We start from the raw sequence: 12291 nt of genomic DNA, 5'->3' as shown, positions 1-12291 counted from the left end.
TTATACCATGGCTTGTGACTCCTTCTGGCTTTTTTTAGCTATACTCTTGAATCTCAATTTAGCAATGCTTCTTCTTCATGCATCTGGATTGACTCTGTCACAGCATCTCCAAAAAAGGCTAATTTCAAGGGTTAATCAGAGAGGTATTGTCAAAAGAGTGAATTTGCTAAATTTTGCTTAGGATGTGCCAATCTCCAAAGAAAAAGTTGACCTTAAACATTAAAGGCGTTGGTAAGCATTTCCATTTCATTACCTTGCACATGTAAAGAGCAGTACAATACCAGTACAATACCAGGATAATGAGCTGGAAGCAACTCCAGACAGACGTCATCTCAAACCACATGCTGGACTAAAGGTTACAATTTCCAAAAGAGTCCAAAGCTGCCTTTTTTCATTAAAATTAGGGTTTTCGAAAATAAAGGCACAACATTTTGCTACAGCTATTATTTCTCAGGAATGCCATAAAAACTGATAGGATTATAAAACCTCACGGCACGCTAGCTCATGACCAAAGAATGCAGTTAGAGATTGATACGAACCAGATAAGTGCAGAGCAGACATTGCTACTGTTTTTCCAAGAACATTTGTTGCGATGCACATGTATATTCCTTCACTTTCCTCTGTGATGTTTGTCAGCAGGAGAGCACCATTTGCAAGCACAAATGAGTTATTTGGCATTGGGAAGTCTTTCTTCAGCCAATTTAGTTTCGGAAACGGTGAACCTAATTAGAAGAAGACCGGAAATTGATTAGATATGGTCACAGCTGATTATCCTCTGCTTCACCTATAACCAAGAAATAGTAGAGATAAAATATACTTTGAAAGGAAGAAGAAACCTTCAATCTCCTTAAAACTACTGTTTCCACAAATTTTGAGCACATCCTCCACACCAATGGTAACCAATCTATGCACTTGAGAACCTCTAGCATCATACTTGCCCTTTTGGAGTTAATTAGTCCCCTTGGCCATGTCCACTACACACGTTTGTGATGCATACTCCAACTCTTCTGATCATCAAGGACTTTGTTTTCCTTTTTTTGAGAGTGCTGGTGAGAGTATGCAAGTATGCCTAACACTGTATTTCCAAAAGATGTCTCCATCATTAGCAACCATATGCCAGAGGTGAAATTTAGGGTCTATGGACACAATCATTGTGTATCGGAATTAAATGTGCTGATAGCCTTAATTAGATCATTTAACAAATAGGCCTGTTCATAGATTTTGAGTAGATTTCTTTACCCTTTGTCTTTTCAATACATTACACTTCCAAAACCCTCTACCTAGTGAAGATCTTCTGCATGCTCAATATGCTCTTGGTCCTCAGGACATCAAGACACTAGAACTTCTTGACAATCTGCTTCCACAATACTCCTGACACCTCAACATCCTCATAGTCCTCAACATCCTTCATTTCTTCAGCATCCTACCTCCACAATAGTACTGATTGCCTAAAACACTCTTTTTAATCAAGATCCTAGTCTTTCTTGATAACCTACTTCCCCAATAATCCTGACTCCTTAAAGAGAACATGTCACCATGAAAATGCAGTCCAATCTGTAGACACTGTTATAGAGCAGGGGAATCTGAGCAGATCTATATGCACTGTGATTTTGTAAGAAAAGATTTAGTATAACAGTGTTCATCAGTTTAACAGTGTTTCAAGAATTTAATCCTCTGCTCTTTTTGGGATTTTCTACCGTCCAATGGGCGGTTGGATCAGTGACTGACAGCAACCTCTGTATGCACACTTATACAACGAAAGCTGTCAGCCATTCACAGCACCACCGACTGGACGAAAAATCCCAGAAAGAGCAGAAGTTTATACGAATAAACACAGGATATAATTATTATTTTCCCCCAATTTTTTTACCAATCTGATCAGTTCCTCCTGCTCTCTAACATGATGCCTGCAGATTGGGCTGCATGTTCATGGGAACAGATTATCTGTAATATCTCTTTTGATTTCAACACTCAATATTTCCTCAACACTCCACTTCTTAATACCCAAAAAGCTTACACTCCCAGGACACTCTGCTTCCACAATACTTCTGACTCCGCTATATACTCATCATCCTCAGGATCCTACTCTCCATTAACCCCTGCGTTCACAACTCTTCTGACTACTCTATACATTTTTCCTCCTTCAGATCCTTCACTTCCTCAACACAAAGTTTCCACAATTCTTCTGACTCCTCTATATGCTTTTCCTCATAAAGATCATACTCCTATATGACACCCTGCTTCCAAAATTCTTCTGACTCCTCTATAGGCTTTTCCTCCTACATATCGTACTTCTTCATGACACCCTGCTTCCACAATTCTTCTCACTTTCCTATATGCTTTTACTTGGGGTTCTACTCTACCTTGACATCCTGCTTCCACAATCACTCTGACTCCTCATTATGGTCTTCCTCCTCAAGATCCTACTCTTCATCGACCCCTGAGTTCACAAATGTTCTGACTACTCTGTACTTTTCCTCCTCAAGATCCTAATCTTCCTTAACACTCATAATCCACAATTATATTGAATCCTCTCTTCCTCCTCAAGACTCTGATGATACCCTGCTTCCATAACTCTTCTGACTTCTCTAAATGCTCTTCAGAATCAAGATCGTACTGTTCCTTGACACCCTCAATACATTTAACTCCCTTTTCATCCATATGACCCTATATAACCCTGAAACTCTGCTTCTTCAATACTCCTACCTCCTCTAAATGCTTTTTTACTCAAAATCTTCTATCTCCTTAATCTCCTATTATCTTGGAAATCAACAGGTAAAAACCTGATATTTTTATACTTGACAGCTGTGTTTACACTATTCAACTGAAATTTTTATTGACATACAGTACAGACCAAAAGTTTGGACACACCTTCTCATTTAAAGATTTTTTGTATTTTCATGACTATGAAAATTGCACATTCACACTGAAGGCATCAAAACTATGAATTAACACATGTGGAATTATATACTTAACAAAAAAGTGTGAAACAACTGAAAATATGTCTTATATTCTAGGTTCTTCAAAGTATCCACCTTTTGCTTTGATGACTGCTTTGCAAACTCTTGTCATTCTCTTGATGAGCTTCAAGAAGTAGTCACCAGGAATGGTCTTCCAACAATCTTGAAGGAGTTCCCAGAAATGCTTAGTACTTGTTGGCCCTTTTTCCTTCACTCTGCAATCCAGCTCACCCCAAACCATCTCGATTGGGTTTAGGTTTGGTGACTGTGGAGGCCAGGTCATCTGACGTAGCACCCCATCACTCTCTTTCTTGGTCAAATAGCCCTTACACAGCCTGGAAGTGTGTTTGGGATCATTGTCCTGTTGAAAAATAAATGATGGTCCAACTAGATGCAAACAGGATGGAATAGCAGGCCGCTGCAAGATGCTGTGGTAGCCATGCTGGTTCAGTATGCCGTCTATTTTGAATAAATCCCCAACAGTGTCACCAGCAAAGCACCCCCACACCATCACACCTCCTCCTCCATGCTTCACGGTGGGAATCAGGCATGTAGAGTCCATCTGTTCACCTTTTCTGCGCCGCACAAAGACATGGTGGTTGGAACCAAAGATATCAAATTTGGACTCATCAGACCAAAGCACTGATATCCACTGGTCTAATGTCCATTCCTTGTGTTCTTTAGCCCAAACAAGTCTCTTCTGCTTGTTGCCTGTCCTTAGCAGTGGTTTCCTAGCAGCTATTTTACCATGAAGGCCTGCTGCACAAAGTCTCCTCTTAACAGTTGTTGTAGAGATGTGTCTGCTGCTAGAACTCTGTGTGGCATTGACCTGGTCTCTAATCTGTGCTGCTGCTATCCTGCAATTTCTGAGGCTGGTGACTCGAATAAACTTATCCTCAGAAGCAGAGGTGACTCTTGGTCTTCCTTTCCTGGGGCGGTCCTCATGTGAGCCAGTTTCTTTGTAGCACTTGCTGGTTTTTGCCACTGCACTTGGGGACACTTTCAAAGTTTGCCCAATTTTTCAGACTGACTGACCTTCATTTCTTAAAGTAATGATGGCCACTCTTTTTTCTTTACTTAGCTGCTTTTTTCTTGCCATAATGCAAATTCTAACAGTCTATTCAGTAGGACTACCAGCTGTGTATCCAGCAGACTTCTGCACAACACAACTGATGGTCCCAACCCCATTTATAAGGCAAGAAATCACACTTATTAAATCTGACAGGGCACAACTGTGAAGTGAAGACCATTCCCGGTGACTACCTCTTGAAGCTCATCAAGAGAATGCCAAGAGTGTGCAAAGCAATCATCAAAGCAAAAGGTGGCTACTTTGAAGAACCTAGAATATAAGACATATTTTTTGTTGTTTCACACTTTTTTGTTAAGTATATAATTCCACATGTGTTAATTCAAAGTTTTGATGCCTTCAGTATGAATGTACAATTGTCATAGTCATGAAAATACAGAAAAATCTTTAAATGAGAATGTGTGTCCAAACTTTTGGTCTGTACTGTATATATAAATATGAATATAACAAAAAGCCATATAGTTGTCCATATGTAAATTCAACATGGAATTTTTTAACTGAAGGTGGTGTGACGACAACAGGTTATATAAACTCACGGCTCATAGTTATAAGAAGGACGAGGCAACCTTCAATTAAACAGTATTTTATCTCTTGCCCTTTAAGCTTTGATATGAGCTGGCAGATTCCGAAAGATTTTTTGACATAGAAAACAAAAGATCCTTTCTATGAATGCTATAAACCTTATCCAAGAGCAACTTGGATTGGAAGCTCTGTTGATATTTGTACCACATGTGTTGACTGAAAAGCATTTGGCTGTAAAAACGAAACACAAATCAGAGCTTGAATGTTGTAAATGTATCCCAGCTTCTGCAACGTGGATCCAATAGGCGAAGACTTACAATAAGAATGGACTAATGTTACTACCAAGCTTAAAAATAAGCCATACTGACCGGGCGAACAGGACTCTTCTGGCTGTGGGAATAATTGGTGAATATCTGAGCTGTTGCATTTGTACAATCCTAACCATATTTGCAATTGTTAAGAACTGGATAAAATTACATGAAGAAAGTTATTTGTTGCATAGTTGGATACACATAGTAAAAGGCCCGAATTTCCTCATGCTCATTGTTTGCTGCCTCCCAGCTTCTTGTTTGCCATGGGTGGTGTGATGACAGTTTGGTCATGTTATTGACCCACACTGTGTCCTTTCCCATATTGCTAGCAAAGTAAGCTTGGCCTCTTCAGAATGGGAGGTGCACAGGGGCACTAAAGATGGCCAGATCAAGCGATCCAGCCTCAGAGAAGTGCTTGTTAGCTCTAAAGCAAAAAGTTCACACTCCTTACCTGGGAAACCAGTAACCTCCGATTCACTGAAGAGGTAGCAAGTAACCTAGACAAAAAAAATTAATCTATGGAATTAAAAATCCCTTTGTTATTGACGTAAATTGCAGAGCTGCTTGCCTGCTTGTTTCTACAAGTTCTTTGCAATTGTACCCATTTATAGGGAAATTACGGCATGTAAATAAATTACCAAATTTTTTTTATCAGATTTTTGTATTAAATGCAATTTGTTTGTCCATTTTAATTTATATCACAATCTGTATTAAAAATCTAAACTTCAAATCTTACAATTTTCACACTGGCCACTGGGGCATTTTTAGTCTCTAAATTCCTGTTGTTTCAGGAAACAATATACAGTGCAGACCAAAAGTTTGACATACCTTCTCATTTAGGCTATATGCACACGTTGCAGATTTGACAGTGGAATTTTCTGTGCAGATTCTGCATCTCTTGGCAGAAAACGCAGGTCAGATTCTGCGCCTTTCTTTGGTATGTGCACACGTTGCAGACTTTTGTGCAGATTTCTTCCTTTTTTTACCCCTGCGGATTTCTGTTATGGAATGGGTCCAGAAACGCAGCAGATCTGCACAAACAATTGACATGGTCCTTTTTTGAATCTGCTGCGTTTTCCGTGCAGATTTTTCTGCACCATTAGCACAGCATTTTTTTTCCCTATTGATTTACATTGTACTGTAAATGACTTGCAGATCTGCTGCGTTTCTGCACAGAAAAAAAAGCTGCAGATCTGCAGGAAATGTGCAACGTGTGCACATACCCTTAAAGATTTTTCTGTATTTTCATGACAATGAAAATTGTACATTCACACTGAAGGCATCAAAACTATGAATTAACACATGTGGAATTATATACTTAACAAAAAAGTCTGAAACAACTGAAATTATGTCTTATATTCTAGGTTCTTCAAATTAGCCACCTTTTGCTTTGATGACTGCTTTGCACACTCTTGGCATTCTCTTGATGAGCTTCAAGAGGTAGTCACCGGGAATGGTCTTCCAACAATCTTGAAGGAGTTCCCAGAGATGCTTAGCACTTGTTGGCCCTTTTTCCTTCACTCTGCGGTCCAGCTCACCCCAAACCTTCTTGATTGGGTTCAGGTCTGGTGACTGTGGAGGCCAGGTCATCTGGCGTAGCACCCCATCGCTCTCCTTCTTGGTAAAATAGCCCTTACACAGCCTGGAGGTGTGTTTGGGGTCATTGTCCTGTTGAAAAATAAATGATGGCCCAACTAAACACAAACCGGATGGAATAGCATGCTGCTGCAAGATGCTGTGGTAGCCATGCTGGTTCAGTATGCCTTCAATTATGAATAAATCCCCAGCAGTGTCACCAGCAAAGCACCCCCACACCTCCTCCTCCATGCTTCACGGTGGGAACCAGGCATGTAGAGTCCATCCATTCACCTTTTCTGCTTCGCACAAAGACACGGTGGTTGGAACTAAAGATCTCAAACATGGACTCATCAGACCAAAGCACAGATTTCCACTGGTCTAATGTACATTCCTTGTGTTCTTTAGCCCAAACAAGTCTCTTCTGCTTGTTGCCTTCCTTAGCAGTGGTTTCCTAGCAGCTATTTTACCATGAAGGCCTGCTGCACAAAGTCTCCTCTTAACAGTTGTTGTAGAGATGTGTCTGCTGCTAGAACTCTGTGTGGCATTGACTGGTCTCTAATCTGAGCTGCTGTTAACCTGCGATTTCTGAGGCTGGTGACTCAGATAAACTTATCCTCAGAAGCAGAGGTGACTCTTGGTCTTCCTTTCCTGGGGTGGTCTGTTGTAAATTCTGTGGTCAAGCTCCCTCCTGTGGTCATGAGTGGTACTTCGGCTGGTTCTGTCTATGAGCTTCCTCTGGTGGCTGTGAGTGGGGCTGCAGCTTCTGAGTTTCCTTCCTCAGCTGTCGAGGTTAAGTCGTTAGGTGCTGCTCTATTTAACTCCACCTAGTTCTTTGTTCCTGGCCTCCAGTCAATGTTCCAGTATTGGTCTTGCTTTCTCCTGGATCGTTCTTGTGGCCTGTCTGCCCTGCATAAGCTAAGTTTTGCTTGTGTTACTTTTGTCTGCTATATTTTCTGTCCAGCTTGCTATATTGGTTTTTCTTGCTTGCTGGAAGCTCTGAGACGCAGAGGGAGCACCTCTGTACCGTTAGTCGGTGCGGAGGGTCTTTTTGCCCCCTCTGCGTGGTTGTTTGTAGGTTTTTGTGCTGACCGCAAAGCTATCTTTCCTATCCTCGGTCTATTCAGTAAGTCGGGCCTCACTTTGCTAAAATCTATTTCATCTCTGTGTTTGTATTTTCATCTTAACTCACAGTCATTATATGTGGGGGGCTGCCTTTTCCTTTGGGGAATTTCTCTGAGGCAAGTTAGGCTTATTTTTCTGTCTTCAGGGCTAGCTAGTTTCTCAGGCTGTGCCGAGTTGCATAGGGAGCGTTAGGCGCAATCCACGGCTACCTCTAGTGTGGTATGATAGGATTAGGAATTGCGGTCAGCAGAGTTCCCACGTCTCAGAGCTCGTCCTATGTTAGTAACTATCAGGTCACTTTGTGTGCTCTTAACCACTAGGTCCATTGTGGTTCTGAATCACCTGTTCATAACAGTACTTGAGGCCATAAGTACTAATGCTTCTCAATAGAGGGAAAAGAGAAGTTCTGAGACTATTTTTTTTTCTCTGTACTGTGTTTTGTCTTTCTTTTCCCCTAGACATTTGGGTGGTTCAGGACACAGGTGTAGTGATGGACATTAAAGATCTGTCTTCTTGTGTGGATCATCTCACTGCAAGAGTACAAAATATTCAAGACTTTGTGGTTCAGAATTCTATGTTAGAGCCAAGAATTCCTATTCCTGATTTGTTTTCTGGAGACAGAGCTAAGTTTCTGAGTTTTAAGAATAATTGTAAACTGTTTCTGGCTTTGAAACCCCGCTCCTCTGGTGACCCAGTTCAACAAGTTAAGATCATTATTTCTTTATTACGTGGCGACCCTCAAGACTGGGCATTTTCCCTTGCGCCAGGAGATCCTGCATTATGTAATATTGATGCGTTTTTTCTGGCGCTCGGATTGCTGTATGATGAACCTAATTCAGTGGATCAGGCAGAGAAAAATTTGCTGGCTCTGTCTCAGGGTCAGGATGAGGTAGAGATATATTGTCAGAAGTTTAGGAAGTGGTCTGTGCTCACTCAATGGAATGAATGTGCGCTGGCAGCAATTTTCAGAAAAGGTCTCTCTGAAGCCCTTAAGGATGTCATGGTGGGATTTCCTATGCCTGCTGGTCTGAATGAGTCTATGTCTTTGGCCATTCAGATCGGTCGGCGCTTGCGTGAGCGTAAAACTGTGCACCATTTGGCGGTATTATCTGAGCATGGACCTGAGCCTATGCAGTGCGATAGGACTTTGACCAGAGCTGAACGGCAAGAACACAGACGTCAGAATGGGCTGTGTTTTTACTGTGGTGATTCCACTCATGCTATCTCCGATTGTCCTAAGCGCACTAAGCGGTTCGCTAGGTCTGCCACCATTGGTACGGTACAGTCGAAATTTCTTTTGTCCGTTAATTTGATCTGCTCTTTGTCATCCTATTCTGTCATGGCATTTGTGGATTCAGGCGCTGCCCTGAATTTGATGGACTTGGAGTATGCTAGGCGCTGTGGGTTTTTCTTGGAGCCCTTGCAGTATCCCATTCCATTGAGAGGAATTGATGCTACGCCTTTGGCCAAGAATAAGCCTCAGTACTGGACCCAGCTGACCATGTGCATGGCTCCTGCGCATCAGCAGGATATTCGCTTTTTGGTGTTGCATAATCTGCATGATGTGGTCGTGTTGGGGTTGCCTTGGCTACAAGTCCATAACCCAGTATTGGATTGGAAATCAATGTCTGTGTCCAGCTGGGGTTGTCAGGGGGTACATGGTGATGTTCCTTTTCTGTCTATTTCATCATCCACCCCTTCTGAGGTCCCAGAGTTCTTGTCAGATTACCGGGATGTATTTGATGAGCCCAAGTCCAGTGCCCTACCTCCGCATAGGGATTGTGATTGTGCTATCGATTTGATTCCTGGTAGTAAGTTTCCTAAGGGTCGACTGTTTAATTTGTCTGTGCCTGAGCACACCGCTGTGCGGAGTTACGTAAAGGAATCCTTGGAGAAGGGTCATATTCGCCCGTCGTCGTCGCCATTGGGAGCAGGGTTCTTTTTTGTGGCCAAGAAGGATGGTCCGCTGAGACCTTGTATTGATTACCGCCTTCTAAATAAAATCACGGTCAATTTTCAGTACCCCTTGCCGCTGCTGTCTGATTTGTTTGCTCGGATTAAGGGGGCTAGTTGGTTCACCAAGATAGATCTTCCTGGTGCGTATAATCTTGTGCGTATTAAACAGGGCGATGAATGGAAAACAGCATTTAATACGCCCGAGGGCCATTTTGAGTACCTGGTTATGCCATTCGGGCTTTCTAATGCTCCATCAGTGTTTCAGTCCTTTATGCATGACATCTTCCGAGAGTACCTGGATAAATTCCTGATTGTATACTTGGATGATATTTTGGTCTTCTCGGATGATTGGGAGTCTCACGTGAAGCAGGTCAGAATGGTGTTCCAGGTTCTGCGTGCGAATTGTTTGTTTGTGAAGGGGTCAAAGTGTCTCTTTGGTGTTCAGAAGGTTTCATTTTTGGGGTTCACTTTTTCCCCTTCTACTATCGAGATGGACCCTGTTAAAGTTCAGGCCATTTATGATTGGACTCAGCCGACATCTCTGAAGAGTCTGCAGAAGTTCCTGGGCTTTGCTAATTTTTATCGTCGCTTCATCAATAATTTTTCTAGTATTGCTAAACCGTTGACTGAGTTAACCAAGAAGGGTGCTGATGTGGTCAATTGGTCTTCTGCTGCTGTGGAAGCTTTTCAAGAGTTGAAGCGTCGTTTTTCTTCTGCCCCTGTGTTGTGCCAACCAGATGTTTCGCTCCCGTTCCAGGTCAAGGTTGATGCTTCTGAGATTGGAGCAGGGGCTGTTTTGTCGCAAAAAAGTTCTGATGGCTCGGTGATGAAACCATGCGCCTTCTTTTCCAGGAAGTTTTCGCCTGCTGAGCATAATTATGATGTTGGCAATCGAGAGTTGCTGGCCATGAAGTGGGCATTAGAGGAGTGGCGTCATTGGCTTGAAGGAGCTAAGCATCGCGTGGTGGTCTTGACTGATCACAAGAACTTGACTTATCTCGAGTCTGCCAAACGGTTGAATCCTAGACAGGCTCGTTGGTCGCTGTTTTTCTCCCGTTTTGACTTTGTGGTTTCGTACCTTCCGGGCTCTAAAAATGTGAAGGCGGATGCCCTGTCTAGGAGTTTTGTGGCCGACTCTCCGGGTTTGTCTGAGCCGGCGGGTATTCTCAAAGAGGGGGTAATTTTGTCTGCTATCTCCCCTGATTTGCGGCGGGTGCTGCAAAAATTTCAGGCTAATAGACCTGACCGTTGCCCAGCGGAGAAACTGTTTGTCCCTGATAAATGGACGAGTAGAGTTATCTCTGAGGTTCATTGTTCGGTGTTGGCTGGTCATCCTGGAATCTTTGGTACCAGAGATTTGGTGGCTAGATCCTTTTGGTGGCCGTCTCTGTCGCGGGATGTGCGTTCGTTTGTGCAGTCCTGTGGGATTTGTGCTCGGGCTAAGCCCTGCTGTTCTCGTGCCAGTGGGTTGCTTTTGGCCTTGCCAGTCCCGAAGAGGCCCTGGTCACATATCTCTATGGATTTTATTTCGGATCTTCCCGTCTCTCAAAAAATGTCGGTCATTTGGGTTGTTTGTGATCGCTTCTCTAAGATGGTCCATTTGGTACCCTTGTCTAAATTGCCTTCCTCCTCTGATTTGGTGCCATTGTTCTTCCAGCATGTGGTTCGTTTACATGGCATTCCGGAGAACATCGTTTCTGACAGAGGTTCCCAGTTTGTTTCGAGGTTTTGGCGAGCCTTTTGTGCTAGGATGGGCATTGATTTGTCTTTTTCCTCGGCTTTCCATCCTCAGACAAATGGCCAGACTGAACGAACCAATCAGACCTTGGAAACATATCTGAGATGTTTTGTTTCTGCCGATCAGGATGATTGGGTGTCCTTTTTGCCTTTGGCTGAGTTCGCCCTTAATAATCGGGCCAGCTCGGCTACTTTGGTTTCGCCGTTTTTCTGCAATTCTGGTTTCCATCCTCGTTTCTCTTCAGGACAGGTTGAGTCTTCTGACTGTCCTGGTGTGGATACTGTGGTGGATAGGTTGCAGCAGATTTGGACTCATGTGGTAGACAATTTGACATTGTCTCAGGAGAAGGCTCAACCTTTTGCTAACCGCAGGCGCTGTGTGGGTCCCCGACTTCGTGTTGGGGATTTGGTTTGGTTGTCATCTCGTTATATTCCTATGAAAGTTTCCTCTCCTAAGTTTAAGCCTCGTTTCATTGGTCCGTATAGGATTTCTGAGGTTCTTATTCCTGTGTCTTTTCGTTTGACCCTTCCAGCTTCTTTTTCCATCCATAACGTATTCCATAGGTCATTGTTGCGGAGATACGTGGCACCTGTGGTTCCATCCGTTGATCCTTCTGCTCCGGTTTTGGTTGAGGGGGAGTTGGAGTATATAGTGGAGAAGATTTTGTATTCTCGTATTTCGAGACGGAAACTCCAGTACCTGGTTAAGTGGAAGGGTTATGGTCAGGAAGATAATTCCTGGGTCTTTGCCTCTGATGTTCATGCTGCCGATCTGGTTCGTGCCTTTCATTTGGCTCATCCTGGTCGGCCTGGGGGCTCTGGTGAGGGTTCCGTGACCCCTCCTCAAGGGGGGGGTACTGTTGTAAATTCTGTGGTCAAGCTCCCTCCTGTGGTCATGAGTGGTATTTCGGCTGGTTCTGTCTATGAGCTTCCTCTGGTGGATGTGAGTGGGGCTGCGGCTTCTGAGTTTCCTTCCTCAGCTGTCGAGGTTAAGTCGTTAGGTGCTGCTCTATTTAAC

At 43.1% G+C, this 12291-nt stretch overlaps 1 protein-coding gene across 1 annotated transcript in view; it reads right to left on the bottom strand.

Annotated features, from left to right (window-relative positions):
- ADAMTSL3 (ADAMTS like 3) overlaps window positions 1-12291 on the bottom strand; it is an 810189-nt gene that overhangs the window by 51483 nt on the left and 746415 nt on the right. Inside the window, exon 24 of the mRNA XM_069766101.1 lies at window positions 540-722. Within this exon, the coding sequence (XP_069622202.1) occupies window positions 540-722 (183 nt within the window). The remainder of the gene's footprint in view (window positions 1-539; window positions 723-12291) is intronic.

This window comes from Ranitomeya imitator, chromosome 4 (assembly GCF_032444005.1).
Source record: "Ranitomeya imitator isolate aRanImi1 chromosome 4, aRanImi1.pri, whole genome shotgun sequence".
Taxonomy (NCBI): Eukaryota; Metazoa; Chordata; class Amphibia; order Anura; family Dendrobatidae; genus Ranitomeya; species Ranitomeya imitator.
The sequence above is the reverse complement of the archived record's forward strand: the minus strand, read 5'-3'. Positions and strand labels throughout refer to the sequence as shown.